The sequence below is a fragment of the Acinonyx jubatus genome, chromosome A3 (assembly GCF_027475565.1).
Source record: "Acinonyx jubatus isolate Ajub_Pintada_27869175 chromosome A3, VMU_Ajub_asm_v1.0, whole genome shotgun sequence".
NCBI lineage: Eukaryota > Metazoa > Chordata > Mammalia > Carnivora > Felidae > Acinonyx > Acinonyx jubatus.
In genome coordinates, this window is record NC_069388.1 from 98,790,149 (window position 1) to 98,809,157 (window position 19,009).

The following is a 19,009-nucleotide window of genomic DNA, read 5'->3' on the forward strand; positions in this document are numbered from 1 at the left end:
TAAGCATTCATGTGCATTGTCCCATTAGACTCTTGATAAACCAAGGCAAATGAACAAAAGGACAATTAAAGCAGATTAGCCTTTGATCTTGGTTTACAACTTCAAGGGAGACCTGGCTTCCTGGAAGCTTCTGTTAACTCCTTCCCATCTCACCTACAAATGCCTCGCTCTCTGCATGGCCAAATGCTCACTCATCACAATCCTTATAAATGTGATACTTCTCCCCTTGCCAGGCCCCAGCTGAATCTTTAGCATAGTGCTTGGCAGCTAGAGTTGGTGGGACAGTGTCCCATCTGGACTGATGTCATCTGAATTTGTAATGGATTTCAGTGTACTTCAGTGGTTTTAATTGCTTCAGACTTTCAGAAAATTGGGCCTATAGGATTGGTATCCATTTTTTTTTTTAATTTTTTTTTTTAATGTTTATTTTTGAAAGAGAGCATGAGCACAGAAGGGGCAGAGAAAGATGGAGACACAGAATTTGAAGTAGGCTCCAGGCTCTGAGCTGTCAGCACAGAGCCCAGTGTGGGACTCAAACTCATGAGCTATGAGATTATGCCCTGAGCCAGTCAGACGCTTATCCAACTGAGCCACTCAGGTGCCCCTCCATTCTCTCATTTTTAGATGTTTATTCACCCACTAGTGAAATATTAGCCTCTAATAGTAAAAGATGTTTCCCCATGCTGAAGTAAATAACCTAGCAATTTTTGCTTTTGGTCCTGGCTCTCCATTTCAACTTGCAGTCTGTTCTTCCTTATGATGGTCTCTAAACTTGTAATACAACTCAAATACTGCATTCCTAAAAGGCATTGAGTAAAATGAGTAGTGTCTTGGTCACATGCTACAACTTATTTTTAAGACCACTCTTCTAGGTCTTAACATTTCCCTGATGTTGACATTTTATATAGGAAAAATTATAACCTAAAATTCAATTCAACATTTTAAACAAAATGGTATAAGATGTAAGATTTGGGTTATAAATCAATCCAGTGAAGACCAGAACCAAGTTTTAAAAAGCGCTGGAGCATTAGTGGCATATAAAGCAACCAAGTTGGTCAGAAAACAGCCTTTTGGAAATTGGGAACTGAGGACAGTTTATTTTTCAGTAACCTAACAAAAAAAAAAAAAGAAACCAAAACATCAGAAGAACAAACTAGGATCAAGACCCATGGAATGGCAAGGGTCAAAGGAGGAGTCCTGTTACTTCTGAATAAACTTGTCCACTTTGCCTCGTATCACCAATGTGTGCAGACTAGAAATGCAGATTAGGGGGTTCAAAACATCTGAAGACTAGCGATAAGATGTACTCTTATGTTGGTTTTAAAACTGCAGGGTTTGATTTTGCGGGTGATTAGAATGCTGAAATGGATTAGAAAATCACAGTACACCACTGCAGTAGTTGTTTTGTGATAAATTTTACAGTGCAGTAGACGTGTAGATACACATGTAGAAGTCTATCTGGTCATGATGTAAATTATTTTCCTGCTGGTAATAAAGTTTAAAAACCTTGAAATAGGATATTTCTGAGATAGCTGTCAGTAGGAGCAAGGAAGTTCGGGGCAAGTTTATAGACTCCTTTAGATCAGGTCTTTAGAGGCAGAGTGGCAGTTTACCAAAGGAAAGTTTTTGATTTGGTTGATGAGAGACAATGTGTTAATAGAATGGCCAAAATATGAGGTGCACAGGGTCTGGGTAGTGAAGGAATGTCCAGCCAGGCCCAGGAAGCAGCCTAACTGTAAAAACACTGTCCATCTGATCCACACAGCTATGGACTTAGACAATTTGGGACTACAGATCAAGCCCAAGAATTTACAGAGATCAGCAGGATTTCAACCTCTTAAACCAAGAATGTCCAAGAGGAATCAAGGTCTTGATAGAATTTATTCCCAGGGAAACCTAAACTTTGCCACCAGTGACAGTGGGATTTGTTCTTACAACAATGGCACTTCTCCGCTGGCTCTTGCCTCATAACCCCTCCAGAACTCCTTCCTCTTCCTAAAGATCTGGGGCAGTGTCCATACAGCTAGCTTGAACTTACAAGGCAGTGAAACCACATCACCTACCCATACGCCATGGTAGAGTGGCCAAGTAAACCCTCTTTCTCTCCATTCCCCATCCATTCTTAGGTTCTCCTGCTGACCTCAGGACCCCTAAATGCATCAGGGGGGCCAAAGTAGGGAAGCTGAGCTTTGGTTCGGGGAAATGGTGACCACTGGACCTGATGAAGAGTGATTTGCCTGATAATCCTTTTTATTTCCCATTTATGTATAACTCAAATTATCTGTTCTTCTGCACTGAGTTCAAGCAAGTTACTTTAAAATTGGTGGGACAACTCATTTGGGACTTGGAGGCTGCTTTTTTCCAGAACCTGTTAAGAGAGCAGAGGATTTATATTAATGCTAAGCAGTAGACCATGTGCCTAAAAAAGATGGTCTAAAACTGCATTTTAATTTGTTACATTATTTTGAAACTAAAAAACAATTTTAAAGCAAAGACCAGAGTTTTAATGTACCTGGAGAAAGGAGTTTAAAATGCTGAGGGATGCTATCCTATCACACTCAAGAGGGAGGCAATAAGGTAACCCAATATAAGGCTAAAAATTGATAATGGAAGACAAATAATGATTTGCTTCACATGATCAAGTCCAAAGTGGCAGAGATTTAGAGTTTAAATGAAACATGCTAAAGTGAGTGGCCCTGCCCTCTGCCCAGGGCTATATCCACCTTCTCCCAATCTTGTTCCTTTGGATTCTACCTCCTTGAAGAACTGAGAACCCAAGTAAAGGCCCTTTTCACTTGAAGCATTGCCGAGTTTTACTAGGCACAAGAAGAAAATCCAGGCCAGGCCAAGAGTCCCCTTTCAACATACTGGTTTTCCAATATGCAGTGGAGGTAAGGAGGTTTGCTAATGGAACTACTAAAATTTGAAAGCCAGTGGTCTTATTTTGATTTGCAGACCTAAAATAAACCAATCAGTATTCCTAGGAGTTCAGATAATCCCATCTGATGAGAGTTATTTCTGGGCTCCTAGAGAAATTTAGATTTCCTTGTAATTGGTAGTATTTTACCTACTGTATAAATTACAAACACCTTTACTATGACAAACAGGTAAGTCAGCTTTACAAGTTAATGTATTTTGCAATTTCATGCCATTCCAAAGGGGAAGGAAGGCTGAATTTGAGAACAGCCTCATTATCCTCTGGTAAAAATCAGCTCACTGTAACTGCAGAAATTAAGAATCTGCTTAGGAGGAACATAATGAATAGCATTATCAACGAAGGCCAAAATGGGACCAAAATATCCACAAACCAAAGGGCAAGTGCCATGCAAACTTAATGTAAGTAACAGTCCAAATTCAGGGTCTGGCATTCACCCACAGAAATATAAAAATTCATCTCCTTCCTCCTCGATGATTTGCAGATACTTTGCTCAGAATAAAAGTGCCTCCTCAGTCTGTGAACACATAAACCCCAACAAAAAATACGAAAAAATTTTTGACAGTGTTGTCGAAATAAAAAATCAAAAGGTAGGGGTTAATGTTTACCCAGTATGGCAGTCGTCTTAAGCTTCAGAGATGTGAACTAAGTTCTCTGGGTTTTACGGCAATCCAGTTTAAATATACCACAAAATTATTCAATCCTTTTTAAGATTCCAGACTCACCACCCCCACTTCAAAAAAGACATATTCAGTCCAAGTACCAGAAAGGAACAAGGTCAATTACCAGTGTTTCAGAACTGAGAGCTGTGACCTGTTTTGAGGACTGCTGAAATTAATTTGTGAGTAGAAAAGAAACTGACTTATTAATAGGGAACAGACCAGAAAACAGTACATCACCTGTAGAAAGGGGCTAATAAGCAGTGGTTTGAAAAGTCTTTCATGTACATACACGGGTGTGTATATATTGGGTCCCAAGAGAAAAGACAACTTTTTCTTGTAGCAACTTAAAAGTTTCAGGTACATACTATTTCTGGTGCCTTGTAATCACCAGAATGCCATGTCTCCCATTGTAAATATATTGGCATTTTGGCTTGTACGTCAGTCTTGAGTTTGACCAAACTTGAGTTTGAGTAGGACTCAGTTCACCAGAACCTTCAAAGCCAAAAACAGACCTTGCACTTTTGGAACCCAATTCACGGCCTGGAAACTGCCCAGGACTTCCTACTTCTGCTGTTGCCGCTTCTCAAAAAAGTTTTCCATACAACAAACAAGAAATGGCACTTCTTGAAAAGGGAGAAGCTGCTCAGTTTTCATCTTTTTGTTTTATTCAGTTTGCTCCAAGGGCAAAATCAATAGTAATAGGGATCACAAACATTATTTTTGAATGGCTCACGAGCCTGATCAGTAAAACCTGAAAAACGGAAAATGTTACACAAGTTGCAAAGAAATTACTCCTGGAGTTCACTGACATGATAGCAAGTGGAAATAATATAAATGCAACAGGTGTTAACATTTAGAACAGTACTTATAACCTGCTCCTTTCTAGACAATTCTGGGACCCTGTTGCAAACCCTTCATATATCGCTGATTCCCATTCACGTAAAATAAGACTTTACAAAACTCTTCCTAGACCTTACTCTTGCTGCACTTGAGTGGTTCCTATTCCTACGGCGCTGGCGTATGCTGTCAGGATTTCCACTATCTGTTTGGTTTCTAGGGTCATTCGGGCCTCCTTCAGCCAGTCCTGGGCCACTCGTCGGGACTCCCCTTTCAGCTGGTTGACAAACTTTGCTGCCAGCTCCAGATCACCATGCTCAATGCAATAGGAGGCATAGGACAGTAATTTAAATGTGTTTATGTCCTCAGGGCAGAGCTCCGCTGGTGGCTTCAGTTGCTGAGGTGGGAATAAGAGCAAGGACTGCAAGTAGGAGAGGAAGTACTGGTATAAGCTATTTCTGGTTTCATCAATCATTGCTACCCTTTGGGCCAGTTTTTGAACAGCATAGAAACGGACTCTAAGGGTCTCTTCGCTGTACACCCCACGGGTCAGGGACTCTGGAGGGATAGCTGCAGTTAAAGCTTGGGCAAATTCACTATCAGAACAGTTGACTCTGATGGCCTCAACTGCACTACCCAGTGGAACAGTGGGCAGGTCTGCAGACGCAGTCTTCATGCTGTACTTTAATGCCTCCACCGAGAGCCACAGTTGGTGGGCTTTTCTGGCCTCCTCCTCAGCAACTGCATGACCTACAAAGAAAAAACAAGCAAAGAAACACATTTTTCTCTCCATCTGACTAAATGTCCTTCCCATACCTGCAGAGAACTGATGTAGATGTACCTGCACCCTCAACAGGCTAAATCCACACGGTAAATGATAGGGCCAGAGAGAGCCTTTTCCAACCCCACCTGACACTTATTTCTGGCATGTTCTTTCCGAGGAAGTCGGCCTCTTCATGAGGCAACATGGTAAACCTAACTTTTTAGTCAAGCCATGGAGAAAACTGGAAGGATGTATGTGCACAAGCACAAGAGAGTCTCTTTCCCCTCTTACTGTGACATCCAGAAAAACACACAGTATCTGATTCAAGGATAATTATTTTAGAATGTTTGAGGGAAAAAAACATTTAAATTAGGCTAAGACTTATGCTAAGGCCATCAGAAACTTCCTGCAAAGAATGGAAGACTTCGAGTAAACCTAATGGACTACGTGATCTTGAATCTTGCAACTTCCTAGGTGTTTACTTTTATACTTATCTGACAAAAATGGCTCTATAACACCCCCCAAAAAAAACCCATTTTATCAACATTCTGTCAGAACATTTCCCTTTCAGTGTGCCACGCTGAAGCCTCAGAATAACTACTGTCCGTTTGGTGGGTGGAATCAGCAAATAACCACTTCCAGACAGGGCTGGACAGCAAGCGTGGGGATACGCTGACCTTTTGCTCCACTCAGGGCACACAAGACATAACCAAAGTGTGCTGGGTAACCTGCCTCGTAAACGGCGATCTCCAGTCTGACACACACACAGTAAATCTTCAAGTATTTAGATTTAATTTTTAGATTCTTTTTAATTTCCTCTCATAAACACCCTATGTTCCAAACTTACCAAATCTGGGCTGATTTTCTCAGAAATGAATAAAATTTAATAGAATGACTTCACAGCATCTTTATGTCCTAATGCTGACGCATGTAACCCATTATCCTAACGAAGAAGTTGGACTGAATAAAATGTAAGAGGCCCGTGTGCTCACTCTGAACAGCCTGTTCGATTCCTCTTAGTCTAGCATAGGCAGTGTTTATATCCAGAGTAAAGTTGTCAATTTGCTCTTGACTGAGGCGACGAAACTGTAATTCCTGTTCAGCGAGTTTCTCAGACAGGTCCTGAAATAAAACATAAACAGTGTACAGAAGAAAGTGATGCTACTTCAATGCATGTCAGTCACTGGGACCCTAAAGTCTACCACCAAATGCTACCTCCAAAAGCAAAGAGGGCCTTTAAAAATCTCAAAACATTTCTCATGAAACTCCTATATTATGTGTAAGATTTCAAAAATTTCCTAAAACTCATAGTTGATGTATGTAATTCCCTACAAATTTACTGACAGAACTTTGTATCAGAGGAAGTAGACCAGGAGAAGAAAGCAATTAAAAACAGAAAATACTAACTTTAGAAAGTAAAGTAACTGCACTGCCCCCCAATGTAATAGATTTGCTGTGATTTCCAAACTTAACCTCTCTGGGAAGTTTCCTCAGAAATAAACATCTGAGTGCTGCTACATAACCCACAGGAGATTGTGGAAATAAAGCAGGAGATCTGTGTGTCAAGTATTATCTGCATTTTTGAAACTCACTGTACCAACCCTCCCTAAAACTTGAAGGCTCCAAATGACTAGGACATAGATACAAAACACATCTGCTCAATTACACACAGGTACATCTTTATGTAAAAAGGAGCAGTGTTGCAAAATACAAAAGCCCCACTGCACCAACCATTCGCATTCTTTCCCCATTCTTCCATATTCTCAGAGGGAAGGACACACAGAGGACATGAAGAGGAGAGGAGGCTGAAGGGAGCTGATGCGCTGTAACAGGTCCCCACCTGTTCATATTCATATTTGAGTTCCTGTTCTTGTACCCTAAGGACATCGCGTAAGTGATCAGTGTGGGCAGCAGCCTGTCGGCGAAGCTGGGTTCTCATTTCATTCTCCATGGCATCTCTGACTTCCTCTACCTGTGAAACCACAAGAATGATTACTTCTCATTTCTCCACATTTGCTCTTAGAAAAAAAGACTAGTAGCAATGATGATGGCAGCTTCCATGCCCTGAACCTCTACAACGTACCAAGCATGCGGCTAACGTCCTTGACTTCTCTGACATCGATCAGGGCTGAATGCTGGAAGGGGACTCACTCAGCTATGGCAAAAATCAGATTCCAAACAGGTGTCTTTCTGCCCCAAAATCTGTTTCTCCCAACTGATCAAGCTGCCTCTTATGCAAGGTAAACACTGTCATTTCCTGAATCACACACTCCTTTAAGGATTAACAAATCCTCAAAGTTTTTTTGGAAAAAATAACTACAAAGACTTGGGATCAAACACAGCTTCATCACAATAATTGGGGAATTCATCTTCTCAAGTGTCCATTTTTTTATCTAGGAATAATGCCTAGAGTGAAGTATTAAGAAAATTAATAAATTGATTAATATCTGGTACTTACTCTACAATTTCTCCTAAGCAAAGAACACTGCTCTGAAACTGCTTACTTTACTATGAATTTAGATTCACAAGAGAGCCCAGATCAAAACAAAAATATGAAAAGCCTATCATGTCTTGCCTAACAATTGGCCATATTACAAATTATTTAGTACTGATTACCTGAAATTCATAACTTACTTTTTCCTAGACACAACATTAAGTAAATCCAATCAGTGCATAGATATTTATAAAGTGCCAACCCTGTGCCAGGCAGTGCCTACTATATCCTTGGATACGATGGTGCTCAAGACACACAAACTTTTTGTTCTCCTACAATGTACGTTTCAATGAAGTAATCAGACAGTAATAAGTAAACAAAATGGACATCAGACTGTGATACTTCTTTTTTAAAAATAAGGCAGTATGAGAAAAAGTAATACAGAGACTCTACATTGAAGAAATAGGAGAAGCCTTGCTGACAGCGTGACATCCAAGCTTAGAACTAAGTGACAGGATTTAAACTTCCAAGTCACAGGACTAGATAAGAGCACTTGGAGATAGTTTAGATGGATAAAAGGTTTCAGAACCAAGGCCAGCACATGCCAATATTGGGGAAGCTGAGCAAAGAAGGGGTCCAAGCAATGGCCAACAAGGTGGGAGAAAGGCCAGGAGCTTGTGGTATCCTAACAGACTAGGGAAGAAAGCACTTCACAGAGGAAGCAGTGCTCAACTGTGCAGCTGAGAGGACAGGAAGGGAGGATGGGTACCTAGGTTCCCGAATCAACCCGCAGACACCTATCTAACACATGATGTACCCAGACAGAAAACTAGAGGAGCTGTTGCATCCTTTCTTAACCAAAACACTGGCGGGGAAAAAATACCTTCAGAACCCAACAGAGAGTCTTTCCGTGGTGCTTTAGGGGACAGGCTCCACAGGGGGAAAGATAAAGTAGATAATCCTGGATACCAAGGGCTTGTTACTTTCTTACACTTCTGCATCTGCTCAACATAAAGGAACGCTGCTCCAACAATCCTTCTCTAGAAGTTCAGGCTAGAACAAGGGCCAAAGCTCCATTCAAGAGGCGGCTGGCATGACTTACATCTAATATTTTAATGTCGGGACTGTTGGTATTATCTCTAGAAGCGGATAATCAAGTAGATTCACTTTAAATTTCTCATTTCCTCTACCTTTCTGTCCTGTTCAGCCTGTATCTCACTTCTGTGATGTTCTAACGCTTTTGCCACCGCAGAGTCAAATGCCCGCTTTTCTTCCAGCTTTTGTTTTTCCAGGGCTAATGCAATGTGCTGCTTCTCTGTGGCCTTCTGTTCTGCTAGCTCTCTGTTTAGTTGGTCAATGCGGCGATGTGCATGAGCAATCAGGGAGTTCAGATCATCGGTAGACAGCTTGTCGGCTAAATAGAAAACGACATTAAAATGTTAATGATTTCACCAAAATTACACATCTACAAGGTAACTTGCTTCAACTGATAACAATTTAACAGCTGTAAAGAAACCAAAGGGTAGCTAACATTTGAAGACAGATTTAGATTCTCCACTGCCATCAGAAATTCATAGCTTGTGTCCAACTAAGGCATCTTCAATCCCGAGCAAAGTAATTTAGTTGAGCCTTCATGTATATAATCTTTTCCAGGAACCCAAATTAATTGAACTAATTATAAATAGGCTCTACAATTCATTATAATTTTGCCTCTAAAGACAGTTTACATATACAATCAGTTCTATACTTTCATTCATGCATAACTATGATCAGTCATAATACGCATCCTAATATTTTTTTCTGCTAAAATTCAGATTTGAATTCTGACTCTTCCCTAGTAAGAGTTTTTGTGCCTCTTCCTAAACAGAGGCATTACCTAGGACAGTGATCAGCAGCCAGACTGTCCACTAGAATCCCTTGTAGAGCTTTCTCAAAAGTACACACGCCCAGAGATCCTCATTTAGGCTTAAGCATGTGTTTTGTTTTGTTTTCAAATCTCACCTTCCACAAGTATTCTGATATGTTACTATGGGTTTAGAGTTACAACTTTAACAGCAAAATACAGAATGAGGGAAATACTACATAATAAATGACTCCACAATAAGAGCAACAGAGAGGCAAAAAACAAAGTGAGGGTTCAGAGATTTATTGACTAAATTCAACATGTATAGCTCCTTTGGGTACGGATTCAAATAAAACAGCTACAAAAATTCATTCTACAAAATGGGGATATTTGAACACTAAATATTTGATGATGTTAAGGAATTATTGTTTTAGGTGTGATAATGGTACAGTGATTGTTTTTTTTAAAACATACAGAAAGTGTTTACAACTGAAAAGGATAGATTTGGGATCTGCTTCAACATAAGTTGGGGAAATAAATGACAAAAACTAGCCAAGTGCTGATAATTACTGAAGGTGGATCTATTGGGAGTTTATTCTAGCTTTCTTCCTACTTTTTAATGTTTGAAATTTTACAAAATGAAAACTTAAAAAAAAATACACACACATATATATACACACACATACATACAACAGGTTTCCAATTACTTGGTGAAACATTTTTGTTCCTGAGAGCACACGGATGCCAAAAATATATCCAAATCAGATTTATCACTTGCAACGTAATTCTACATTATAAATTTAGATGCTTTAGTATAAAGAATCATAAGCAAACAAAAAAAACTTCAGTATTTTAAGAGCCAAAAGACTTTAAACATAAAACACGCATAATTACTCACCTAGGTCAGAAATACCTACAAAGGAAAAGAAGAACAGTTTGAAAAAAGAATGTACACGTTTCAGTTATTAAGTAGGAAGCTGCAAAAAAGAAACAAGGAACCAGGAACTAGTAGTACAAAAAGTCTATTTTATTTTTATTCTATTCTAGTCTAAGAAAGATTCCCATCAAACCTACCATGCAACATTAAAGTGTAGGGATAGGCATCTTTTTATTTATTTACTTATTTTGAGAGAGAAAGAGGGCATGAGTGGGGGAAGGGCAGAGAGAGAAGGAGAGAGAGAGAATCCCAAGCAGGCTCCACACTCACAGTGCGGAGCCCAAGACAGGGCTCGAACTCACGAACCATGAGATCATGACCTGAGCTAAATCAACAGATGCTTAACCGACTGAGCCACCCAGGCGTCCCAAAAAAAGCGTATTTTAATATTAGAAAGCAAAACAATAGAGTTTATTTCCTAAAACCTAAAAGGATATAGAACAATATAAATCAAGGTAAATTCTAACATTTTATAAAATAGGAGTCATTCATATTAAAAGTAGCTTTGGTTTTCAGGGTCATCTCTAGTTTTGCTAGAGCAATCTAAAACTTAGTTTTTACACAGAGACTACAATTCTTATTTATTCTCCTCATTTACACTAGTTCATAGAGTATTTCACTATGTCCCAGCCCAGACTCTGTTCTCAATACCAGGCCTCCCCTAACATTTCAAATACTTACAAAGCTACTGTTTCTTCTTTGGAAGCTTAAAAGCAGTGAATTCACATTAAATATGCATTTAGCCTGTGCAAATTAAGCTAAGAACTATGACTGACTGATTTGATGGTAAGGAAGAAAAAGATAACATTCTAAATAATTTGGATGATGCTCCCCACCAGGATCACAGGCCCCACCTTGAGGACACGTGACAGGAAAGGGGAGCTGCAGCCAGTCTCCTGCTTCTCAGCATGAGCTTCTTAACATCATGGGTATGACCCCTGGATTCAAAAAGTTCAAAAACAGGTATTTTTTCATCCAAAATGGCTCTAAAAGGCAACTACTTAGTCTGGTATTAAACCAAAACCAATCTGTCCCAATGTTGTAGGAGGAAAAACTGGCAAGGATGGAAAAAGCTGTCAGTCCCAAGAAGGCACATGAGTATGACAATATATACTAGTCCACAGCAATAAAGGAAATGTCCCTGGGATACAATCTACAACCTGCACTCAATCTTCCCATCCTGACAACATCCACCCACCCTCCTCCTAAAGGCTCCTCCTCCCTCCCCACACCGTGGTATCCACTAACTGAATATGGTGTGTATCGTTCATTTTGTCATACTTCACAGATGTATGCATCCTAAAACAATGCGTAGTGTTGTTTTGCATGTTCTCAAGCTTCATGTAAGTGGTGTCCTACTCTACATATTCTTCTGCAACTTGTTTTCTTAACGTTTATGTGTGAGAGAGTTTTGGTTTATTCATTTATACTGCCACATGGAAGGCACATTTAGCAGTTTCTGATTTTTCTGCTCTTCAAACAGGGCTCCTATGAAAATTTTTATGAGTCTCCTTATGCACCCATGTGTCTTCCCGAGCACATACCTAGGAGTTGACCAGCTGGATCAGGGAGAATATACATTCTGAATTTCACTAGATACTGTAAATTATGGTTCAACAAATCAAATGCTAAATGGTGACTTCTAAGTTTCTTCCTATTCTTCATCTTCAGTGCCCCTGGTACACACAACAGGCAACCCCTATCACTCTGCCCTTAAGATAACTCCAGCAGTTTTTAACTAGTTTCCTTGCCCTTAGACGTCCCTTCCTACACCTCAATCTCATACAAGTTAATTTTCTTCATTACAATCAGATCATTTCTCTTCTCAAAAGCCTAAAAGGGGGTCCTATACTACCAGTACAAATCAGTCAGGCAGAGAACAGGGAGGCTAATGGTAAGAGTGAAATCTTGGCTCTATTCCCAACCTTGGGCAAATTACTTTAACCTGTGTCTTGGCTTTCCCATCTATAAATATGGCATAGCAACACAACTTTACCTCATAGGGGTGTTATAAGTTTTACTTTTTTTTTATTTTTTATTTTTAGAGAGAGCACACACAAGATACAGGAGAGGGGCAGAGGAGGAGAGAATCTCAAGCAGGCTTCATGCTCAGCCAGACACGGGGCTTGATCCCACAACACTGGGATCCTGACCTGAGCCAAAATCAATAGTTGGATGCTTAACCAACTGAGCCACCCAGGCACCCCAGGGCTGTTATGAATTTTAAATACATGTGAAGCACTTAGAACACAGTGCTATATATAAAATAATGCTCAATAATGTTAGTTATTTTATGTTTAACACTGTGCTCAGCTACAGAGAAGAAAAATAAATAAAGAGTATCAACAGGACATTTATAACTTAGTGAAATAACACAAATTAAGAGCAAAATAAGTGACAACATAAACCATTACTAAGGAGCCTGGTGTATAAGTCTTAAATGAATTCAGATTTCAGAGGTGAGGATATTTATTAATAGCTGGGATAACTGTGAAATAATAAACTATCTCCAGGACTACACAAGAAATCAGTTACACTGGGAAGAAAACTGTGGCTATGGGAATGGGGGGTAAGGGAAATGTCACCAGATGCCATTTGTACTTTTCAAATTTTGTATCATGTGAATGTGTAATCTATTTTTAAGATTAGTAAGAGAACGAGATTGAGATTACGTGCACACACACACGGTCGGAAACTGCACTGCAGGGGTCTTTCACTTTTTATAGGATATTTTCCTTAATGCCAAGTTTCTCAACTTTGGTACTACTGACATTCCAGACCAAACGACTGTTTGTTTCGAGGGGCTATTCTGTGCATTGCAGGATGATCCGCAGCATCTCTGCCCTCTACCTACTGGATGTCAGTAGCACCTCCCTAATATTACAAACAAAAATGTCTTGAGACACTGCCAAATGTCCTATGGCAGGCAAAAATGCCCCGGGTTGAGAACGACTGCTTTACTGTTTTCATGTTTTATAATGGGCATTTTCAAAATGAGCAAAAGAATTTTTATAGTTAGCAACTCTAGAGGTTATCATGGAAAAATCAGTAGCCTTTAACCTAGTGGGAAGTGCACAGACAAGTACTTTAGATGAGAGAATGCACTCACTACTAACTCTCCACAGGCAAACCCTGTCCCTCCTTCCAACCTGATTTCATCTGCAGCCCACCCAACTAGCTCCCCAACTAGCCACCAATGTCCCATTTTTTGCCAAGCAGCTCACACCTCATGGACAGAGATATGCAACAAACACCAAAAACAATGAAAAGAATTTCAAAAGGATAATTGGGGTGTCTGGCTGGCTCAGTCCATGGAGTATGTGACTCTTCATCTTCATCTTCGAACTGTGAGTCTGAACCCCATGTTGGGCATGGAGAGTACATAAAAATAAAATCTTAAAAAAAAGATAAAATAAGGTGATGTGGTAGGGTGACTTCTGGAGGAAGATGGTCAGGAAAGGTCTCTGGGGTGGTGACAACTATTTCAGCTGTAACCTCAATAAAGCACAGCCCTTGGGAAATTCCGATGAAGGAAATGGTGCAGACGTGGCTTAACCAAGCCTGCTCAAGGACAGACTGCCCACACTGCCCATTTTGCCAGCTGCTAATCAGATTAAACAACCATGTACAAATAAGATTCACTGTCCCCAGAATGAACTGTGTTTCTCCATTTCATCCTCTTACAAATCTTTTTTGATTTTCTTTGACAAGAGTCTGAATCTCCCTCTTAAATGTGTCAACTGCATTCAAAACACTTAACTGTCTGAGTTATTTGTTAACAGCTTTGACTCTGCTTCTTGCCCTTACATCTCCCTGGCTGGGCGTTACGCAGCTGAAACTCCCACAACGGTCTTGATTACCTTAGCTCCACAGACCAGCTGATGCAAGCTGGTCACCTTCAGCCCTGAGAGGCCTACCTACCAGTTCGGTTCCTACCGGATGTTTAGCTTCTAACAGACGCTAGCATTTAAAGAGTATTTTGATCTGGTTGAGACTGCTAAATTCTGTGATTAGTACTCTTAGAGCACTTCAGGGACACCTGACTATTCTTTGCAGTCACACTGTATAACTGCTTAACCATCACACTTCCCTGCAGTCTATTTGTAAGTGGACAGTCATACAGATGATTTCTTTTTCACCATGTGAATTTTCAACCATAACGTTGTCATACAAGCAGTCATAAGGTGTGCCATGAGTTATTCATTACTAATATTTGTAAAGTACCAAAGGCTTTGAATAATTTTACATATATATAATATTTAACAGATTTAAGGTTATAATGCCACTCTCACTTACTTGGGTCCTAAACTTTTTTTTCCTTTTTCCTGAGGAGCAGAATCATGGGTTACAGGATTACACGCTGGCTGGAACTTGTGTCTACCATGACTAAAACCATGGGAATACTGTCACAAGTGTGTCACCTACCACGGCTGTGAATGAAATAAAATGTGGCAAACACCATACTGTACACCGCACGAGATATGCATACCACAGGGGTTTGGATTAGACGAATGGGGCTGAAGCAAGTTTAGTCAAACAGCTATTAAAAAACAAAAACAGTGAGGCACATGAATGGCTCAGTCGGTTGAACATCCAACACTCGGTTTTGGCTCGAGTCATGATCTCACGGTTTATGAGTTTGAGCCCTGCATTGGGCTCCGTGCAACAGTGTGGGGCCTGCTTGAGATTCCCTCTCTCTCTACCCCTCCCCTGCTCACTCTCAAAATGAATAAACTTTTAAAAAAACTATAAAAAAATAAAACAAACACAGAAAAGTATCAACAACAGTTCAGTTGTACTTACTCATCCCTTTCCACCCTGGCAAGACTTCTGGAGTAATACTGTCCAGTTCTCGTTTAAAGTCATCCCGGGCTTGGACCACGAGCTCATGATACTGAGACACAACCTTAGCCTCAGACTGAGCTGCTTGGACCTAAATAAATACAAGATGTATGTGGTTAAAGTGAAGACAAAATACCATAAGCATCCAAAGAAAGACAAAGTATATTTACATTATTTACACAATGGCTGGGAATATATAAATAACAGAGAGAACGCTGAAGCTCAAAGGAACATAAGCCTTGTAATTCTATTCAAATACTATGGACAGGCGCCTTTCCAACTTACTATCCCCCTGTCCCTCCTTCTCTGGGTCGCAGGAAACTACCCATACAGACTACATAAATGAAGACAGAAGATCTGAAAATTTTCATTTAATAACCATGACCAAAAATGCTGCCTATTATAAAAAGTATCACTATAATGGACATTCCAAGTAAGTTTTTAAAACCAGTAACAATATTCTTCACAGGGGAAAAGGGAGAGAGATAGGAATCTTATTATTTTCCTGAATTCTTCAAATCCTTTGACTAAAGGATTATATTTAAAAATGCTGAAATGCTGTGAAAGACCGAAGAAACCCACCTTTTGGACCACATTATCCAGATTAACTATCATGTTGTGAAGTTTCCCCTCTGCAGCAGTGATATGAGATTTGGCCCCAGCAACCTCTTCTTTCTTTGCATTTTCAATTACACCTTTCATCTTCTCTAGCTCTTCTCTGGAAATCAATAAAGCAAAACAAAGATCTAGTATTATTTCTTACCAACTTTATCAAAGACTGTGATGTCAATATAACACATAACTGTTAAAAGTCTATGAAACAAATACAATTTGAAAGAAATTACTGAATGCGTTTTCATAATAAATACACGCAAAGAAGCTTTCCTTACAAAACAACTGAAAACAGCTTGGTCAGAAGCCAGATTTACTAAGGTGAACCAGAGAAGCAGCGTGGTATAGAGGGAAACACACAGGCTTCAGAACCAGACAAACCTGGATTCCACTCCAGATCAGCCTCTCCTCTGTTGCTCATCTTTCTGAAGGAATTAAAACTAACTGATGAGAAGAACCTGGCACAGTGCCTGCCACTTCAAGTGCACTCAATAAACAGCAGCTTTTTCAGGGATTAGGCTGATTCCCCTGACAATGAGAGCTTAAGGAAGACAACAGCAAGGGAGGAGGCCAAAGAGCTCACTGAGCAAAAGCTGGGTCTCAGGGAGCTATCATGATTCAAAATGTTCCACAAACTGGATGAACTGTGGCCTACCCACCACAAAACACAGAACTCAAGAGCCCCGACTCATGGTCGAGTGATGTGAGCATAACGTCTTAAGTCTCCTAAAAGATATTCTGGCTTTACTAGGCTTCTCTTTCTCCATCGATAATATTTTGTTAAAAATGACAGCATCATTTTGAATGACCACGATCCCAAAATGTTAAGAACTTTTTGTCAAATGTAAGTTTCCATAATAAGAGGTGGATCGTATACTTGGAATGCTTGACCTAGTTTTAGCCAACTTCCAGGAATCAAGCCCGAGGTGGCATAAAACTAGACCTATTATAGACCTACTGCTTCCTACTTTAGATAAGGCAAAGAGATTGTAACATACTGTCAAGATTCTGATAAAACCGTCCAAACCACCCCTGAAAAATCTTGAAATTATGGTAGACTCTCAGGAAATCTGTAGAGCTACATCACCCAAGCAATAATCTAAAGAAAAACTGCTTTTTATACAAGATCCTTTATATAGGTCATGGCTAAATTTACTTTGGCCTAATTATATTTTATTCCCTCTTTCCTTTTTCAGGCTGTGTTCCTGATACCAATACAGATCAAGGACAGGTGAAGGGAGGGAAGGGTCTCTCTGCCTCCTCTTTCTATACAGACAGTACAAAGAAAACCCAGCCCAAAGAAAGCCACCAGGAGGCCCTAATTACTTGTTAAAGTCCATGAGTAATTACTTGGCTTTGAGAAGGGCATCAGCAGCCTCGTCGACTGCCTTTCTGCGCTCTTTCAATGCACCCTCCACCGTGCGCCACTGAGCCGCCTTCTTCTCACCTGCAACCTAAACAAAACGTATAAAATGTGAATAACTGCTTTTACTGACCTAGGATAGGCCAATGTGGCTAAATTTAGAAACAAGGATATTAAATTCAATGGTAAAAACCTATATATAATATTTCATCAGAGCAGGATCTCTTAATCTAAAGTTCATGGTTAGGATCAAAGAAGTCCAAGACCCTTATCAACAGCAACCACCAAAACTGAAAAAGACTGTGTTCTCATGCATATACGCATTTTCTAAGAAGAGATGATATTTTTATTAGATTCTCCAAAGGAGAAATGAAGCAGAAAAGGTTAATAAGAACAGTAACTTCATAAATTATTTGCTGATTAAATTATTCTGCAACGAAGCACCAATACTTAAAATTTCCTTCACTGCAGGTCTACCAAAATCAGTTTAAGTAGAAAGTTTACACACTAGTGGAGTCCTTATTCCTCTAAAACATTATCCTAAATACCCTCTGTAATTTGTAAAGTGAAAATTATTATCAAACCCACTCCCCCTTAGGCTGAATTTCATAAAATGTTAATTACATATATATAATGTAATTATGTATATAATGTAATTACATATGTATATGTTATTAACATTTTATGAAATTAAATATATATATAAGTGTATATATACACACACACATACACAAACACACAAAAGTCTTAAAAACCCGTCTAGAGGTCCAAGCATAAGCTGCTCTGTAGAATAGATACCAGACTCCCCTACCATCAAGCCAAGTCCAACGGTTTCCAAACACTGCTTTAAGAAAGCAATTCACTAAGAGTCCTTGTGCACTTGCAGGTTTTTTATTGGACGAAACAGAAGTTGGAATCTATTAACATTTCAAAACTTGCGTTCATACATGTTTCTGATTATTTTGTTAACACCAGCTAATACTCCCTAATCTAGTTAACCACTAATATAAAATGTCCTTTAGTTGTAAAATCTTGATTTCAATAGATTTCATATTATCTAATTCACATGCACTATATATTATGTGTTCACTGGGAGGAGGAAATACTCTCTTATGTAGCCTTCCACCTAAGTAAATACCATGGGCATTTAAAACTTCCAATAAGTGTCCTTCTGAAAGATACCAGTACACTTGGGATCAAACCCAACTTCTGGATTATCATACAACATCCAGCCTTCCCACACCTGTATAACCAAAATATTAGGCATTCTCTGTGTGGTTTCCACTTTCCTGACTGAATTCGGACTGAAATTTACATTTTTTTCTTGGACTTTGAATAAACCAGAATTTTCTTTTAAGTTTTAAAGGTTGTAATTTCTGGCTGTTTACATCAGAGCTCTAATTTAACTTTTTGTTATGTATGTACATAGGAATAAAATAACACGAAGTCTGTTTAAATTCTTTAAGCACACAGTTCTAGTGGCAAAGAAATTTCACTGATCATACATGATCCTGATCCCTGAGATTCACAGCTTATATATTTATTTTTACTCTTTAAATAACCTGGTGTCAGGATATGTTTTTTATATACTGAATATAATTATAAAAGAAATTTATTAAGTCCCAGTATTATATTTTTAAATTAATGTAATTATTCTCTGAAGTGTTCAGTGTAAATTAAATAATCAGCATAAGCATTTAAAATAGCTGATATAGGGGTGCCTCGGTGGCAGTCGGTTAAATGTCCGACTCTTGATCTCGGCTCAGGTCATGATCTCATAG

The 19,009-nt window shown here is 39.3% G+C and overlaps 1 protein-coding gene across 8 annotated transcripts in view; it reads right to left on the minus strand.

The window, feature by feature from the left end:
* Positions 1–4,233: 4,233 nt before the first annotated feature.
* Positions 4,234–19,009, minus strand: part of IMMT (inner membrane mitochondrial protein) — a 40,496-nt gene continuing 25,720 nt past the window's right edge. For 7 of the 8 annotated variants that reach the window (XM_015075774.3, XM_015075772.3, XM_053200867.1 and 4 more), the window contains 8 exons: positions 17,216–17,319; positions 15,836–15,971; positions 15,215–15,344; positions 10,373–10,387; positions 8,822–9,045; positions 7,038–7,169; positions 6,190–6,319; positions 4,234–5,184 (listed from right to left, as the gene is read on the minus strand). In XM_015075774.3, the coding sequence (XP_014931260.1) occupies positions 4,571–5,184; positions 6,190–6,319; positions 7,038–7,169; positions 8,822–9,045; positions 10,373–10,387; positions 15,215–15,344; positions 15,836–15,971; positions 17,216–17,319 (1,485 nt within the window). In that variant the 3' untranslated portion in view covers positions 4,234–4,570. Of the gene's footprint in view, positions 5,185–6,189; positions 6,320–7,037; positions 7,170–8,821; positions 9,046–10,372; positions 10,388–15,214; positions 15,345–15,835; positions 15,972–17,191; positions 17,320–19,009 lie in introns of those variants that run through there. The other variant, XM_053200868.1, reaches the window with a different exon arrangement.